Here is an 18,420-nt window from a genome sequence, read left to right on the forward strand (position 1 = left end):
CCAATTTCAATAGTGTGAATGAGCTAGCTGGTATTTTTAATTCACTAGATGCTGCATTTTAAAGCTGAAATTAATTTTAATAGTTAATTTTAGTTATTATTTATTATTTCAACATGCAATAAACATAAACATATTAACAGATAGGGTCTTTAAATTTAGAAGGCCTTTAAATTTAGATAGTTTGTTTTTCATACTAAATTATTTTCTTTAAATGTATGGCACACCTCAATCCAGACTACTCACATTCCAAGAGCTCACTGTCCATTTGTATCTATTGCCTACTGCATTTCACAGGCTGGCTGCAAACAGGTGAGTCAGAGAGGCTGCCCAAAGTTCATCACAAAGTTGTGAAAATCAAACAAGCAGGAACCTTCTAACTCTGCTGCAGTTTTATCTCTACAAATGAGTCACTAAAGAGAGTGTCACAGAGTCATAGAATGGTTGTACTTAAACTTCAGCATAAGCTTCACCTGGAAAGGTTGTTAAATGAAACACAGATTCCCAGGCTTCTGATTCAGGAGGTCTGGGGTGAGGCCCAAGAATTTAAAATTCTAAGAAGTCTCCACATTTTGCTGGTGCTGTTGTTCAGGAAATCACACTCTGAGAATCACTGTTACATAGGATGTTTTCCCTGAGCCCTTTCCCATCACTTCACTGAGTAAAGAGTAACATGGGAAAGCAGGACAGCAACTGTGTCTCAGTTTATTCACTTTGTATAAGAAGTGTCTCTCCTGTGGTCTCTGTGTGTCAGGATTCAAAATAACTTTCCCGGATCTGTCCTTTCTATGAGTTGTGCAGTTACTAACCACATCCTTTATAGTGAAATATTCAGAGGCTACCAGATGTTACGTTTCAAGCTACAGGATGCTTCCAAAACTCAAGCGTGGAGTAAGAGAAAGGCAGGAAGGGTGCTGTCCATGGAAAACCAGCCGGACAGAGCAGAAGTCACAACACAGCTGGGTCATGCGTTAGCTGTGCCAGTGGGCCACTTCAGCTTCCCAAGGCCAAGCTTTTCATTTGTAAAATGAGGGCATAACAGGACTGCTGATATGTCTAAATGAAGTAGGGGCAGTATTCGCAGAAGCAAATACAGAATAAATAAATACTAGCTGTGCTTATTGTTTTGAATGCCAGCCTTCTTAAAGACTAATGCTTCCAACCAGCATAAATAACAAGGAATGTCCCACAGGGCCATCTTAGAACAATTCAAAATTTATAAAGACTTTTATAATGTTCTTTCATGTAATTCTTACTTGTACATTAAAAAAAAAACTAGGAAGAAAACTTCATAAGTTACAACTGTATGAAGCGAGAACTCATTTAAATCTGTAAATGAACACAATCATTGCTATTTGGTGATTGAGTACATATAATTCAACCTAAGAAAAGTTGAAAAAGAAAATTAAGTATTTTTTGAGAAATAAAATTCACAACAAAAATTATAGCATAATAATATTGATGTTATAATCCTTTATTTTAATATATGACATGTAACAATAGGCTTATTATGTTAATCTGAATTGACATATAAAAATACCTTAAGTGAATTAAATGGCTGGACATGAAGTCTTCCTATCCCCTTTTAATGAACCATAGTCTGCTGCCTATTGATACCCTGTCAAAATGCCTCTAGGAAATTTCTCCAGTGGGATTTGGAATAGAGGATAGATTTTCTCACTAAACCATAAATAGAACGTCTATGGTACGGTGTTCGCCACATTGAAAATTCACTGTATCTCAGAACTACTTGAACTTTTCATTACAATAGTTAAAAGTGTTCACAAATACAGTCAGCTATTCACGAATTGTGGTTTTCCTATACTTTCCTTCAACTGCCAACCCTACATGCCCATTATGCTAATAAATATCTTCTAAGCACTACCAAGCAAAACTGTCCAACTCAATTCCACCTTAGTCAAACTCAGATCACCTCACTCCATCAATCTCCACACCTCCCATGCCAGACTTCAACAGGGGCATTTATGCAGTGGCATCCTCATTGCAGTGAGAAAAGGGTGCCCACCGCTCAGTGTGGCTGTCACAAGTCACTGCCCACTATTCTGCACAACCACACATCCAGGTCCTTGAATGGAGAATGAATGTCAGGGGTCATTTCCTTAGTCTCTCTCACCATCAACATTTACCTGACTGAGGCAATAATCACTTCATTTCTGCAAATCCCACTGTGTTTTCTCTACAATACACTGCTTGGCAAGCCAGGGAGATTTTTAAAAGTTAAAGTGCCGTTCTTCTGCTTGAAACCATTCAGTGTTTTCTCAGTACGCTTATGATCATGTTATACATCTGTCTCTTAACAGGACAACAGGATCCTACATGATTTGTCCCTTTTCTGGCTTAATCAATCCCCCATATTCTTTTCATTCCTCTTACAGTAGGAAGATCACTCTTCCTTGGTTATGACTTCCTCAGGATAATCACATGTGCTATTTTTTTCTCTAAATCTACTTTGTATTCTTTTTCCATGCTGCTAACCCTTACTTAGCCTTCGGGATTTTGGTCACTTCAATTATTGAGAAAAAACAAACATTGAATACTGGACTGAATTTTTTATTATTAGAGTCTAATAATAATGTTAATTTCTCCATCATAGTAATTGTTAAAATTTAATATCTGCCTTCTCTGCAAAATATAGCTCTATGCTAGTGTTAGGATGGGGTGGGTAAATGTGTCTCTTCCTCACTCTGTCCTCCAGATTAGCACAACATACACGCACTAGGTAAGCATGGACTGGCTCCCTGACTGATTTTTTTAAAAACCCCTTCCTTGGACATTTTGATTATGTGTGCCAAGATTCTTTTTTTCTTTTTTAAAAGTCCATGTCAATTAGTTTACTTAATACCATTTCTGGATATCAAACCAAAATCAAAAACCTCAAATTAAAAAGAAAGGCTTGCATTTAAAAAGAATAAGAACATGCAGGCCCTGCCCTGCAGCTGGGGGGCCGCGTGCTTGCAGGAGGGGGCAGGTGGGAAGGACCTCTAGATCCCAAGGCGAGTCTCTCCTGCCTGCCCCCGCCCAGGCCCCAGAGTCCACCAGGTCAGCCTGGCCTAGCCATGATCAAGGCGATCCTCATTTTCAACAACCATGGCCAGCCCAGGCTCTCCAAGTTCTACCAGCCCTACAGTGAAGATACACAACAACAAATCATGAGGGAGACTTTCTATTTGCTATCTAAGGGAGATGAAAATGTTTGTAATTTCCTAGAAGGAGGATTATTAATTGGAGGATCTGACAACAAACTGATTTATAGACATTATGCAACACTACATTTTGAATTCTGTGTGGATTCTTCAGAAAGTGAACTTGGCATTTTAGATTTAATTCAAGTGTTCATGGAAACATTAGACAAATGTTTTGAAAATGTCTGTGAACTGGATTTAATTTTCCATTTAGACAAGGTTCATAGGTATTCTTGCGGAAATGGTGATGGGAGGGATGGTACTGGAGACCAACGTGAATGAAATTGTTACACAAATTGATGCACAAAATAAACTGCAGAAATCTGAGGCTGGCTTAGCCGGAGCTCCACCCTGTGCTGTATCAGCTGTAAAGAATATGAATCTTCCTGAGATCCCAAGGAATGGTAACATTGGTGACATCAGTATAAAAGTGCCAAACCTGCCCTCTTTTAAATAAAATGTAAAACAGGCCACTCCCAGGTAAAATCTAAGGGGAAAAGTCATCTAAGTTTACCATACAGTTGTTTACCAAAAATATAGAAGGAGAATCTTAAATTTTGTTCTTGGATTTAAGTCAAGGTACTGCATAGAAGTTGTGTAAAATCAGTATGAAAGTTCAATATTGCTTTTCTTGCTCAGTGATTTTAAAGAAATTGTATAATTCCAGTGCGTGATTTTTTTTTCTTTTCTAAACTGCATTCCTATGCCCACCTAAGGCATGCCTCTATGTATTGGCTATTACAGTATTTTGAAAGTGAGGTATTTCTTTAATTATGTACACCCAAAATGTTGATGTTTTATATGGATCACAAGTGTAGCAGTCCTTAATTCTTTCTGCTGTTTGTCACAATTGTTAAAGAACCAAGTATGTGTTTCATGAAAACATTATGGCCTTTTCCTCTTAGTTTAAATAAATTCAAAGGTAACTGGATTTCTGAAGCACCTTTCTGTTTGCCTGATACCTACTTTAGCAATAACTTTATTTTACTACCCTCTGACTCAAAAAAGTGGATAAAGGTATATTTTATCACTGTTAAAAAAAGAATAAGAACATTTATAATACAATCAAAGTTTTCTTTTTTTACATTCCATGAAAGAGAAATGATACTTCCACTAAAAGATAGTAGCCACTAATGATGGTAAAAAAGGTGCAGAATAAAACAAAACACATGTTTATTTGAAGAAAACACATGTGTATTTATAACATGAGGAACAACAGGAAAATCTAGGTATTTAGACTGAAGAAAATAAACCAAACAATTAACAGCTGCCAATGATGATTTGAGTGCTGGGCCTCTGGAAGTATTTATTTGGACTTTGCTTTCTATTTTCCTAAGACTCCAAATTTGTACTCACTATCATTTATAATGGACAGCAATAATGACATGTGACACTGATTTCTTCAATGTCACCAAAGTTGTCCTATAGTTGATGACATAAAAACTTGACAGAGATTTAAAGAAAGAAAAATATGTTTTTTCCTTAAGTTGTATATATATATATATATGATGCCGTTTGTTATTAGTAGCAAACCTAGGTGTTAGAATTAGTCAACTGATTCATTTAGGTCATTAACTTCTAAAATCCCTAAAGGGCTAGCACTGTTCCCATATCAATCTGTTTTGAAGGCTAGTGGATTTTGCATACCACACAGTGGAGACAAAACACTAAGCCAGTAGAGATTATACTCACCATTTTAAAGAACATCTGAGTGTCTTCAACCCAATCGGAAGTGATGAATCTAGAGCGAGCTCGCTGAGACAGAGGTATGTGTAGTAGAAAAACCACACTGAGACAATGCAGTTTGCACAGATCTTCCACATCCTGCAGGGTTAAGTAATCACTGTTCACCTAAACAAAATAGAGAGATGAGCCAGGGAGTAGCAGGCTATGAAACTGCATAATAAGCGTTCAGAACCACAACAGCTGACAGCCACGTTTTGCCCTGCAGGGATTCTGAGATTTTCTTAGTTCTACATTTTTGCAACAATGATTTTCAGCATTTCTACATATTTGAGATAAAGTAGAAAGGAACCATTCAGTTTAATACCCCTTAAGATATTTCTCAGGATTTTTATTTAAGCCAAACTTCACTTGAGCTGATCAAGCAGCTCCTAAAGTTACAATCTCTGAGGACTCTGCAAGAATGGATCCACACGTTAAAGTTCTGTTATGTCCAAGGCATCATATTTGAGAACTGATACTTGACAGTACTGGAAGAGAACACCTGGATGGCAATGTATCTGAAAAACAGACCCAGTGACAAAAGGTGTAAAGAAGTGGATATATTTTGCAAAGTGGGACGATATAAATTCTAACTTCTTTAGCACACACAACATCCTAAACTCAATCTCTAGTACTGCAAAAAATAAAATAAAATATAGTGTTTTTCTTATTGTTGAAATTATAAATAATGGTTAGGGTTAGTATCAAATAGAGAAAATGTTAGATAACAGTTAATAAAATGTGGAAAATGGAGAGCAATAATATTTCCCAGTAAAGTAGTAAGTTACACCTTTTTTTTGTTAGTTGTTTCTTCAGAGGAGGTCTTCACTCTGCTTTCTAAGAAGTGATGGTACATTCCCAAAGCCAGTGAGCATGAAGTGACACAAAGGACCCGTCGAATGTCAGATCCATTCAGCCAGACTTGTTGGAGCAGACATACAGTCTCATATGCCTGTTACGTAAGAAAATTGTAACACAATTTCTTGGTATTTAAAAAAGTGTTTTTATTCATAAATGATCTTACTAGAAGAAATCATACTGAAAAAGTGAATATATATGACTATATCAAATTATAATCATTCAATGAAACCGTTAAAAATATAAATAGGTAAAGAGCTTGTATAAATAAATAAGAAAATACCCAAAACTTAAATAACACTATAATGCTCTAAGAATGCAATTATTAAAATAGAAAAATGTTCAACCTTTCTGATAATTATTTTAAATATTAGCATATTTTGACTTTCAAATTAAAGTATTTTTAATTATAATTCACAGAATTGAAAAACATGTGTTGTATCATTTCTTTTATACTTTGCTAATCAGGGGAAAGATACATACTTTTCCAAGATATGTTAAATGTGAAATGGGCCAGAACAAAGTTTCATATACCTCTAACATACCTTCCAAAATAAGCAGATAATTAAAAACCATCAGGATAAGGGTGGGAGGGATCCAAAATGAAATACAAACACCAATGAGCCTAACTATGACAACAGTAACATAGTCACACAGAAGGAAATGTGTGAGAAAAAAACTAACCTGAATACCTTCAAAAACATTATAGTACTCGTTGTTAATTGGATCTGGGAAGTAAGATAAAGAATACCAAAACTGAGAAGTATGAAATGCATTATTTTGCCAAGAAAGGGTGGTGAGTTGTGAAGCAGTCAACTCTGACAAATTCTAGCTTGTGCAATGAGTACCAAACAATGAGTACCAGGACAAAATGTCCATCAGATACCAAATTCAATGAGTTTCAAAGCAATTGAGTACGAAGGTATGACTATGTTGAATATTTAAAAGCTACATAGAAAAGAACTATAAAAAAATGATATAATTGACTCAGTCAATATAATTCTCACAGGATAAATTTAGAAATTCTAAAACTGGTATCTGTAATGTAGTTGAACAAATAGGTAAATATATTGTAGTTAAGTAAAGCAAGATTTCTCATAATCGGACTAAGAAATGACAACTGAGAGGTTAAAGAGGACCCATGAAGTTGAATTGGAGTAAAAGGGAATAATATGAACACATAATATCTGGTACAGATTGGTAAGTAGATGACATGTAGGTGGGTAGAAAGATAATTAAAAATATAGATGTGTGATTACAGAGGGGTTGGTATGCAGATATTTCCTAGCTTGATCACTGAAAAGTCATAATGACACCCCAGTAGCTACGAACAAACACATTTCCCATATCTGGACTTCTCAATGCCATTGGAAAAAAACAACAACAACAACAACAACCAGAACCCTTGGAAAAGTGATAATTTCTGAGCTGGGTCAGGAAAACACAAGATGAGACCAAAACGTCTTGGGATTTCAAAAAATAAGAGTGCTCAAAAAAAGGAGGCTGGTAGGGGAACACAAGTGCTAACATAAAGGAGTCTCAAACCTGGAACACTGTGAGCAACAAAATTATTACAATACTGGATGTTAGCTTACGAATCAAATACTCAGTCCATACCGGCATGAATAAGCAAATAAATGGCAAAACTAAGACAGCTCCTCTTCATGATAGAATTCCATTTAATAAATGTGAAAGTAAAGAATTAAATAGAAAATCATCATTAGGCAAAACATCAATAATGAATATTGCAGACAAGATCCACTGATGGATACTAAAATTAATCAGCAAAGATTTAAGAATAAATGAAATTTGGACAGTCACAAAGCATCTTCCCAAGATACTTATTTATTGCATAAGGAAGATAATAAGTTTATAAGGAAGAAAGTGCTCAAAGTCCAGCCTGACCAGAGTGAAGACAGAACCATTATTAACCCTTTGCTGCCATCACAGAGCATGCAGCATTAATTCAATGACATTCTTGATAAAACTCCAAAACCTCATTCCAATCAGTACAGAACATCAGGCCAGCCCAAATTGAAGTATTGTTTTATATAATTATCAATATGCTTAAAAAATACCAAGGTCATGAATGACAAGGAAAGACAACTATTTCAAACTGGAAGAAACTAGAACCCTTTCCCAAAAAGGACATTAATGGCAAAATAATTGAAACTCAAATAAGATGTGAGATGAAGTTAAGAGTACCACACCAATGGTAATGTTCTGATTTTGATAAATGCATCATGGTTAAACAAGAAATTAACATCAGAGGAAACTGGGAAAGAAGTAATAAGAACCATAGACTATTTTTGAAACTTTTCTATAATTAAAAAATATCAAATAAAAAGGTTCATTTTAATGTGTCATTACCTCTTCCATCATATGTTTCAGTGCTAAATTTTTTAAAAGAGGTGCTAAAGGTAGAACTCTGTATTTTCTCAATTTTCTAAGGAGCCTTTTATAAGAATTTTGAATCTTATTTTCATTCTGTAAAAAGAAAAAAGAAAAAAATCACCTAAATTGAAATTAAAGTGTTTTCTAAGAATACAAAATCAAACACTTAAGATGTAATTGCTACAATATATTCCTACATTTTAAAAATTAAACTAATGTAATTGTAGATATTCAGAATTCTTTTTAAAGCCAACCAGATAACTCTATTTTATCTCTACTAGGTACATAGTGAGTCTTATATTTTAACAGTTTCATAAAGGTATAAATAAAACAATATATAATTTACTTATTTTAAATGTACAATTCAATGGCTTTTAGTAAATTCATTAAGTTGTGTAACCATCATCACATTCTAACTCTGCAACATTGCAGCACGCCCCCAAAGAGCAATGTATTGTATTATGATGAATTTCAAACATACACATTAACACCATAAAATCCCCACAGGTACCCATTGCACCATCAACAACCACTACCAACATTGTTAGTTGTTTTCAAGTAGTAAACAGATTAATGAAATGTATAGCATTGCATTTTAATTCTATTTCAGATAGTCCTCAAATTGATTAATTAAACCTCTTTAAGGTAAATGTTCAACTAAATCAGAAGTACATTATTATACCAGCAATGAAATCCTACACTTAAGAAAAATGATTCTTTAGGAGAAATTGGGCAGGATGTTTGTAAGGTGCTCTTAAAACTGAGATCAAGAAGTTGCTCTAATTTAGTAAAATGAACTGAGTGATAACAATAATTCTTCCCAATATAAAATGAATCCCAAAGCTGATCCTTCTTACAGCAGGCAAGCAGAGTGAGAAAAAATGTCACAAGATGAATACTAACTGAAACAAAGTGAACCATTTTATTATTTCATAACGATCACCTAGATGTCTCCAAATATACTAAGAGTATAGCACAATTCTCAAGAAGTGACAAATGTTAATTGACTCAAAAAAGATTTTGATAAAATTTAGAATAATCTTACTATTCAGAATTCACTATAAGTATTGAAAATAAATGGAAAGTAGAGTTGTTTATGAAGGCAATATGCATTTTTCTACTTCAAAAATTTCAACAAAGTAGTTGGCAAATATACCAATACAGCAAAATAATAGGAAAATGGAATTAAATTTTTAAAACTTGAAAAATTCTCCTGTTAATGAGTTGCTATTAAGAAAGAAACATCTCAGGGCTCTGCCTTCCTCACTGACCTGCTCCACTGTCCTTTATTAAAGGACACCATGGTGAGCTCATTGCACAGTTGCGTTAATGCATGTCTGGCCTTCCATAAGTTGGAGTCAGTATACCATACAGTGGTTAAGAATGTAGGGGCTGGAGCTGCACTGTGTGTTCTCAGATCCATGTTCTAGTACCCACTTGGTATTGGTGATCAGCAGACTATTTATTCAAATATCTATTTTCTCACCTGTAAAATTTAGGTGATACTAATATTGGCCCTGTGGTATTATTGTGAAAGTAAAACAAAACTCATTCAGGAAAAGTATCAAGCACTATTGTGTAACAATAAATATTGAATAAATAGTACATTTACATTTTTTGTATTATTTTCAATTTTTGTTATTATCAATTTATCCTTCTGTTAAACTTCGATAATTCTCATATAAAAGGTCAAAACAAAACTGAATAATTTAGAGCATTTTGTAAAATTGTAGAAGAATATTTATTGTCTTTCAGATATAAATTACCTCCTTGAAAAAATTCTGGTTCCTGTACAGACTTGGCAGAAAGTATGCATAAAGTCGAAGAATATCAGATGTTTGCCCAGAGAAAAGCACAACATTGACCCTCTCTGACCAACACTGAATGATTAAAAAGTTGAAAAGTTGGGTTTGCAGAGGGTTCAGACCTTCGTCTGCAACTATCAGGAAATATGGGTAATTCTCATCCAAGAACATTTTCCAATCCTTTGATAAGCATCCAGTAAATTGAGTACAAACATTAATGCTGGTATTTTTCTGAAGATGAAGAATTAAAGCAGTTCTCAAAGAAAGAAGTTCAGGAGAGCTGAAATATGTGTACTCAGCATCCTGTGAGGAGGATATGGAAAACTATGTTATTTAAAAAGTTTCACTTAGCAATTTCTTAGTTTTCTTGGTTAAGACATCACTAAGAAATTTAAGGACTAAAACCCAACACAGTTTTGCTGTGTCATATAGCAAGGAATAGACCTTTAAACTTTGACTGACATTTTTCAAATATTTTCTATAAATCACGATTTGGATTTAAAAACTCGTATCCCCTGTCTGCAAACACATAACACTCAGGGTTTACCATACTTTCCCTTCTCATTCACTAATTCTTTTCCTCTACAATCTCATTTCAAAAAGAAAATGGACAGAAAGTGTATAAAAGCAAGGGTGGATAGAAATCATCACTGCTGGGCAGCAGAGGTGACTCTCTTTGTCCTAGAGGACTGCTCCAGGTCAGCAACACCTTCCTTCAGCTCTGCAGGTTTATCTCAGCAGAGCGAAGCAATGTGTGGGGCCAGCTGGATCGTAAACATCAGGCCAGAAAGCTGGCTGTTTTTTCAAAACATTGCTGGCAAGCTGTCAGCAGTATTCAGAATATAACAATAATGTAGAATGCAAAATGATTAAATAGATCCATACCAAAGTCTTTGAAAAGTCATTGAATATTAGTTACCTTTCAGAGTAGGATTAGGAAAGAGTAGCAGGGGTTATATATATATCTGTTTTGAAACTGTTGAAAGTTTATTAATTATATTCATAATTAGAAAAGCAAATGTGGTATTCTCTTGCAGATATTTACTGCTGAGCAAATAAATGCAAATCAGAGTTATCGAGTTTGCCTGGACTCAAATATATTTTATTTTCTCCTCAAGTAAATTTATTATTGAGTTTTAAAGACAGAATTAGTTCTCAGACTTGAGGAATTAGAAGCCAGAGGACAATTTGGCCCCTACTGAAATGTTTCATGCACCAACATGATTCAGTGTATCCTTGCAATAAAGTTCTTTTATTGAAAATAAAAAGCAATAATAAACTGGTGTGGTCATTGCTGAATACTGTCAGTTCAGATAATATTTTTCTCTTTTTCCCTTCAAAATTTCTGAATTTTCCAAAATATATTTTCCTTGGTAGTAATGGCAATCCACTTATAAAATAAATTAAAGAATTTTGTTTTAGTCCTAAAATCATAGAAACAAACTCAACTGTCAGGTTACCTGGAAGAAAACTATGGTAAATTGTCCTCCTTTATTAATAAGATCCATGAGATAGTGTTCAACCAGATAGAAGAAATGGAGATTCTGTCCTGGCTGTAATAACTTCTCACATACACATGTGCTAAGTAAGGAATCTCCATCAATCAGAAAAAATTCAGACTCAACAAAATCATTGAATAAACTGGAATATCTAAAACAAAAATAGAGTTAAAATGTATCATTTAAATAAAATAATGTCCAAAAAAGCAGTAGCATTATTCTTATCATTTCAGCATTGTCACAAATAACTGAATTTGCTGAGTATATATAATTATATATACAGATTGTTATAATGTATATATTATACTATATATATATATGCACACTAAGATGAAAGATCAGTATAAGGTCAAAGAGATATACATAAAAACAGAGAAATGTTATTGACTCCTAGCTCCTGATTACTACAAAAATACTCACTCAGCTGTTGGCAATTTGTCTGAAATAAACCGTGAAATTTTCTCTAAAAACAGTGTGCTTTTATCTAAAAAAAAGAAAGAAAGAAAACATAGATTATTTTTTGTCAATTGTTTTTGAGTGAACTCAGATTTCATTACTATTTGAAAAATAACAGTAATATAATGATTTTAATTCCATTAAATATACATAGATTACATTTTATAATTCTTTAAGTACTTAAAATTGAAAATTACCCATTTTTGCTGCTATTTCTGCCTCCAGTTGGAACTGGCAATATCACATACAGCAGATATCCTTTACTCTGGTCAGTCTAAATGGCAGTTGGTGATGAAAATGGCAAACCTCCAAAGAAAGAGCAAAACTAAGGAATTATTGCTGAATGATTATAGGTGCCAAGAAAATCTTGGGCCCTGGTAATACAAGAACAAACATAGTTAACATACACTTGAGTCTCAACAACTTGCAAGTCCATCACAAAAGAAAATTATTAATCATATAAACAGTGGGAAATCACAAACAAAAAATTCAAAGGGGTCAGAGGAAGCTTTCGTAAAGACACACATGGGGATGAATCCCAAAGGCCTGAACAAGAATTAGACAAAAGTGGGGACAGCAGTATTCCCAGCAAAGGGAACATCAGAATGCCCCACGTACAAGCCCTGTGGCCTGAGGAATGCGGATGGAACTAGGGTCTTAAAAGAAGCCAACAGAGCTGGAATAGAGAAAGTGAGAGAAAGGGTGAGGGGCTCTAGAGAGAAATACTAGAGCATGAAGATCCTTTGAGGGCAGCTTACAGAAGTTTCTCTAGAATTAAAAAGTAGCCATTGATGGATTTTTAAGTAGATGATGCTCTGATGGCCTTGAATTTAGAAAAGATTACTCCAGATAGAGTACATCAAATAGAATGGGAGCAAAGTTTTGGTCAATAGAGCAGAGAAAAAGCTACTGTTCTGATGGGTAATGATGGTACCGTAGTTTGATACAACTGTAATTTCATGAGCATTTGAGCCAACAAAGCTGGAGAGATGTGGATTTCTGTGAAGTACAATAGCAAGGAGAGGGGCTGTGAAAAATCTCTCGGGATTCTCTCCCACACTAAGATGGATGAGTAACCCACTCCGAGGCTGAGAATCATGCAGTGTGACTCAAGTGAGACCAAGATGGTGAGTTCATGATAGCAACCTGGGTTTGGCTGGTTTTTCAAGACTTCCCCTCAGCCATGTTGTAGAAGCAGTTAAATACGTAGGTCTAAAGGTCAAACACAGGTTTGAGTTAGATTTGACTATAGGAGTCATGTGAGTGTTAGAAATGAAGAACACCACTGGTATAGATGAGCTTCCTTGGACAGAAAGAGAGAGCATCATGGAAAAAGAGAAAGGCACAAAATTCAATTTTTAGGGTTAGTAATATTTAATAAATGGCACCACAGAGAAGAGTCTGCAAAAAAAGAAAAACAGAAAAAGAAAAACTGTGAAAGAACTAAAGAGACAGAAGAAAATGCCCTTGAGTATTTTGTCACGAAAACAAACATTGAGACATTTGCCATGCAATCTATTAGGGCTGTTAAAAAGGAGAATGGATAGAAGATAGATAATAGATAGATAGTCTTATTCCATGACATTAAAGAACAGGAACATATAATATTGATGCACACTTCAATATTCAAATCATAAAGAAAGAAAGTGTAGGACTGTAAAAATGAGTATATTTGAAGAAAGAAGAAATTGCTGTGGGCTGGAACTTTTAGGAAACAATGGAGATAGGAGTATAAGCATGATTTCCCAATCGCATGATTATTGTCTTTTGCAAGGATTATAGAGCGAACGTCTGTTCTTCACCAAGAATTGTATTTGCTCCAACATGGGCAAGGATGCATGAAACATGGTTCTCACACCCAGTGCGGCTTTAAAGAGGATGAAATCAAACATTACAGTATAATGTGCTGATTGTTCTAGTAGTAATAGCATAGGGAACAAGCATGGAATGAAGAGTTCTTCAATTAAATTGGAGGGATCATAGTCCTGTGTTCTGAGGTTTCGAGAAGTTGAAAAGATGGTGAAAAATTATGGAATCACATTGGAGAATACAAGGGATTTAGAGGATGGCATTCTGAGTAGCAAAATAGCAGCATTTAATTTGCAGAGATGTAGAAGTACATAAGCAGTGTGGCATTCTGCAGTCATTCTACATAGGAAAACAGAGGGACTGACAAGAGAGGAGGTTTGCAAGGCAAGGATGGATCAGATTTTGAAGGGTCCTTTGCCCAGGTAAGCAGTTAAAGCATCTTCCTGAAAACCCACAGATTTCAAGAAATTCCAAACTTCATCAATTGCACAGTAGCTGGACTATCTTCTTTCAATTCTACAAACTGACCCAGTGTGAGCAGGAAAGAGAAATTAGTGAGAACTGAACAAACAAGAGAAAATTAACCTTATCTATGTTAGAGAGGAAAAGAGAGCTTCAGAAAGGATAGTGTCTCACTCTACAAGGGGAAATAAATTTACTCATGGGTTGCCAGACATTCACAGCACCCTTGACATTATCATGAAGCTACTAGAATAAACCAAATACCTAATTAGTTCATTTATTAAGTAGCTCACTTCAAATAAATTTCTAAGTACTAATATCCTAACAATTCAGAAATTGTTTGAAGAAATAATATGCATAAACTGAAATAATATATTTTTAATTAAATAATCATAATTATTACTAAGTTTTGGGTGTCTGTTGTACATGGCACTACTTTTCAATAATAGCTGTGGTGGAAGAATAAAACCTGCCTTACTTGGACAACTAAGAGATTCCCCAGCCTGCCTGCTGTCCTCTCACATTCTCTACAGAAAGCTTCTCTGTTAAACTCTATCCCAAACACACACGCTTTACCTCTTAAGTAGAACTCAGTCATTATCCCCACTTTTCATCTCTCAATTACAGGAGAGGCAGGGAGAAAATATAATCAACCTCCCGTACACCTGTCATAATGGCTGAATGAAACACACCCACATTCACACATACAGACAAACAGAGACACACACACAAATTAGACTCTCCAGTCACCTGAGACCAAAAAACAAAAACTAAAATAAGAAGAAATTATATGAATAACTATAATTCAGGAATAGAGTAGATCTTTAAAGAATTCTAATTAGTATTATCAAAAAGTTATCAAATAAAATGATAGCCAACTATAGCAAAGAGATAAAAAGAATGAGAGTTAGTGCTCTTAAAATTACAAACATAATTTCAGAAAAAATATTAATAAGCAGAACAGTAAATTGAACCTGCTGTAATATCAAGTTTTTGATGAATCTGGAAGTGAGAGTCCAAGGGATTTCTTAGAGGCCGGAAGTAAAGATGATAAACAGATGAAAATGTTCTAAGTCAACCTATGAGCAATGGCAGTGTTAAGAGAACTGGGATTCCAAAATTAATTATAAAATAAATCATAGGCATAAAATTCATCAAAGACATACAAGGTGTGATAAAAATACAGTGAATGTTCAACTTTTAACTTACTACATTAAAAGTCACATTGTCATGAATCCTCCTCAAAATGATCCATCTGGCTTCAAACACATCCCATCATTCTTGCCACTCTCTTTATTTTATGATTTTAGTATATGTTTGCAGTACATGAAACTTATATTCATCTTGGAGACAGATACTGATACTATGTATCTTGTTTCTTTTCATTTTTAATTTCATTCCCACCCAAATCTCTCCCTCCACCTCTAAATCCCCTTTCCCCATCTTCATTCTTATGCTTATTCTTAGCTCATCTTTAGGACATATAATGTTTATATTCATTGATGTTATTGGGTTCCTCTACATGGTGTATTCTGCAAGTTCTTCCTGAATATCTGTAGCTGTGCTGTTGTGGCTGCCTCAATGACCTGAATCAATTCGACACACCTACCTTTCAAGGTCATTTTGATTTAGAGGAAGAGCCAGAAGTCACAGGGTGCCAGATCTGGTGAGTAATGTAGATGAAGACACACCATAATGTTTTTACCAGCCTACCTTTCTGTTGGAGGGCAGTTGGCAACAGCATTCACTGTATTCTTTTTTTTTTAAGTCACATCCCATGAAGACACTCATGAAAGAGGATTTCTAGAACTGCTCCAGAGTGGCAAGAATGACATGCTAAGTGTGTTGAAGTGAGAGAGAGCATTTTGAGGAATAGTCATGAAAATATGTATTTTACTGTGATTTTTAAAAAATTTAATGTTCACCTTGTATTCTGGTCACATCTCATATTTCAGGAATATAAAGATCAGACCAGAAAAAAAGAAAACATATTCTTAGATTCAAATATTTATTCAAATACTGAGCAAAAATTACATAAAAGGAAGCCACTCTTAGGCACACCTGCAGAGCTCTAAGTATAAAGACAGAAACATGGATAGCTGTGAAGAAATGGAAGTACTGTATTCTAGAACATATGTGAAGAGGCAAGTGTCTACCTGCATCGCTAATGTACCACGGCCCACCCATCAAAAGAAATTAAACCTGAATTGGATCAAAAGTATAGGTGTAATGACTAATTTATAAAACATTGTAGAGATCAGAGCAACATTCATTGAATGACCCCACAAGAACTAGGCAAATCTCTTCAGGACACACAGACCCATTTTAACAAATAAATGGTAAGAGGGTGAAAGAAATTAAGAGAAACATGAAAGCCTAACATGCAATCGCAGTATCGTCAGAATTGTGTTTGGAATCTGATTCAAGCAATCTTTTAAAAAATCAGAAAAGAAGAAGGAAGGAGAGGTGAACGGAAGGAGGAAGTGAGAAGAAGAGAAATCAGGGAAGACAATGGGAGGTGTCCATGCCTCTGAGGGGAAGAGCTGACCCATGGAGTGAGGGGATTCTAACGTGGTCTCCACCACTCCACGCCCTTGGTGTGCAGGCCTTCTCATCGCTTCTGGTTGAGAACTGCAGATTCGTGACTTGAATGGGACAGCCTCTCTGGGACTCGGTTACAGTGTGTCAGACACGTCATGGCGACAGGGGCCTCTGGAGGCACAGCCATCTCGTGAGGCAGCCAAGGGCAGGGACCCGAGTGGGATCTAGAGGCCAAGAGTCGCCCTCAGCCAACAGGTAGCAAGAGAACAGGGAGCCTGTGTCCTCTGGCTGCAAGGACCTGACTTGTTCTAAAAACCCGAATGAGCACCAGGGCTGGGAGGAGAGGGCCACCCCTGAGACACCTTGAGTGCAGCCAGGAGAGGTGCTGAGCAAGAAGACTCAGGGCGCCTGGGCAGGGTCTTCTGCTCCACAGAATTTTAAAAGAATAAATGTGCATTGCTTAGGCCACTAAATGTGTGATAATTTTTGGTTATGCACAACAGAAAATTAACACCTGCCCCCAGTGCGTGAGTATATTCTTGTAACTCTTAGGAGAGTAAGACTTGTCTGAAGCCACTGAAATGTGTGAGTGCCTAGGATCCCGCTGGAGACCTTATTAAAATCTGGTCTCTGGATTCTGCAAGTGGGAGGCGTCCTACTGTGCTGAATTTCGCGACAGCAGCACTCACTGCGGTCAGCGTCCGAGTGTAAGGGCAGTGCTCGGATCTCAGGGCCCTTGTTCCTCAACAGCCCGGGGTCCTTTTGCAGAGGACCCTCCAGCGCCTGAACAACCTGGTCTGTCCCCAAGCTTCCGCGCTCACCACCGCCGTCGCTGCCCCGCCTCTGCCCACCGCCCTCGCACCCAGCCGCCTCGGCCTCCGCAAGTCCCGCGCCCCGCCTGGTCCTTTCCATCTGGACGTGCGAGGAAACCTCGGACCCTCACGGTACAGCTGTGCTCCGGCCCCTCCCTCGCCTGGGCAACCCTAAGCCCTTGGCTGGCCCTGAAGCACCGCCCTCTCCTCCCCCGGACCCAGATCCGAACCTGCTGGGTCCAGAGCGCCGCTGAGCCGCGCGTCCGACCCAGGAAAGGTGGAGGAGCCCGGAGCGGCGCGAGCTCCCGCGTCAATGGAGCCCCGGGGCAGGCGGGCCGGGCGCATCTGGGCATTCCAGCCAGTCTTTTATACCCAGGCAATGTTTCGGTTTCCTTTCTCCTCCAGGAAACATTAAGTTTCGGTTTCCTTTCGTGGTGCATGGGACGCGGAGGGTTTGGGCAAAGCGACTTTTAGAGCCTTTCTCTTCAATCAGAATTTTAAGACAGAAAAAGCAGAGGCAATAAGTCTCATAGTTAAAATTTTAAGATAGAAAAAGTAGAGGCAATAATAAGTCCAGTAGTTAAAATAACCTAGAGAGAACTGAGGCAGGGACATCTGGGGACATCTGTGAAGGAATCTGACAGTGGCCATCCTGATCAGAGAGGCCTCTAACTCGCCCCCTTGGACCCAGCTGCCCCCGAAGCCTCTAACAATATCGGCTCTGCTGTTGATAGCAGCCCCCCACCCCACCCCACCCCACCCCACCCCCACCCCGCCCCGCTCGCTTTCCCTAGCCTGGTTGGTCCTTGAGCAGCCATTGCCGCTTGTGGCTGCTCAGGGCTTGTTCTTGCCAGAAGGC

General features: G+C 36.9%; 1 protein-coding gene and 1 pseudogene across 3 annotated transcripts in view; one reads left to right on the plus strand and one right to left on the minus strand.

The window, feature by feature from the left end:
* LOC101702087 (putative ATP-dependent RNA helicase DDX60) overlaps positions 1–17,927 on the minus strand; it is a 100,693-nt gene extending 82,766 nt beyond the window's left edge. For 2 of the 3 annotated variants that reach the window (XM_087217001.1, XM_087216999.1), the window contains exons 1-8: positions 17,792–17,927; positions 12,135–12,243; positions 11,902–11,965; positions 11,443–11,632; positions 9,944–10,285; positions 8,154–8,270; positions 5,716–5,877; positions 4,893–5,051 (exon numbers count right to left, since the gene is read on the minus strand). In XM_087217001.1, coding sequence (XP_087073127.1) covers positions 4,893–5,051; positions 5,716–5,877; positions 8,154–8,270; positions 9,944–10,285; positions 11,443–11,632; positions 11,902–11,965; positions 12,135–12,138 — 1,038 coding nt within the window. In that variant the 5' untranslated portion in view covers positions 12,139–12,243; positions 17,792–17,927. Of the gene's footprint in view, positions 1–4,892; positions 5,052–5,715; positions 5,878–8,153; positions 8,271–9,943; positions 10,286–11,442; positions 11,633–11,901; positions 11,966–12,134; positions 12,274–17,791 lie in introns of those variants that run through there. The other variant, XM_087217000.1, reaches the window with a different exon arrangement.
* LOC147826711 (AP-3 complex subunit sigma-1 pseudogene) lies at positions 3,075–3,724 on the plus strand (annotated as a pseudogene).
* Positions 17,928–18,420: the final 493 nt, after the last annotated feature.

Source organism: Heterocephalus glaber, unplaced genomic scaffold (genome assembly GCF_053883595.1).
Source record: "Heterocephalus glaber isolate CG9 unplaced genomic scaffold, H.glaber_assembly_v1.0 deba00001461, whole genome shotgun sequence".
NCBI lineage: Eukaryota > Metazoa > Chordata > Mammalia > Rodentia > Bathyergidae > Heterocephalus > Heterocephalus glaber.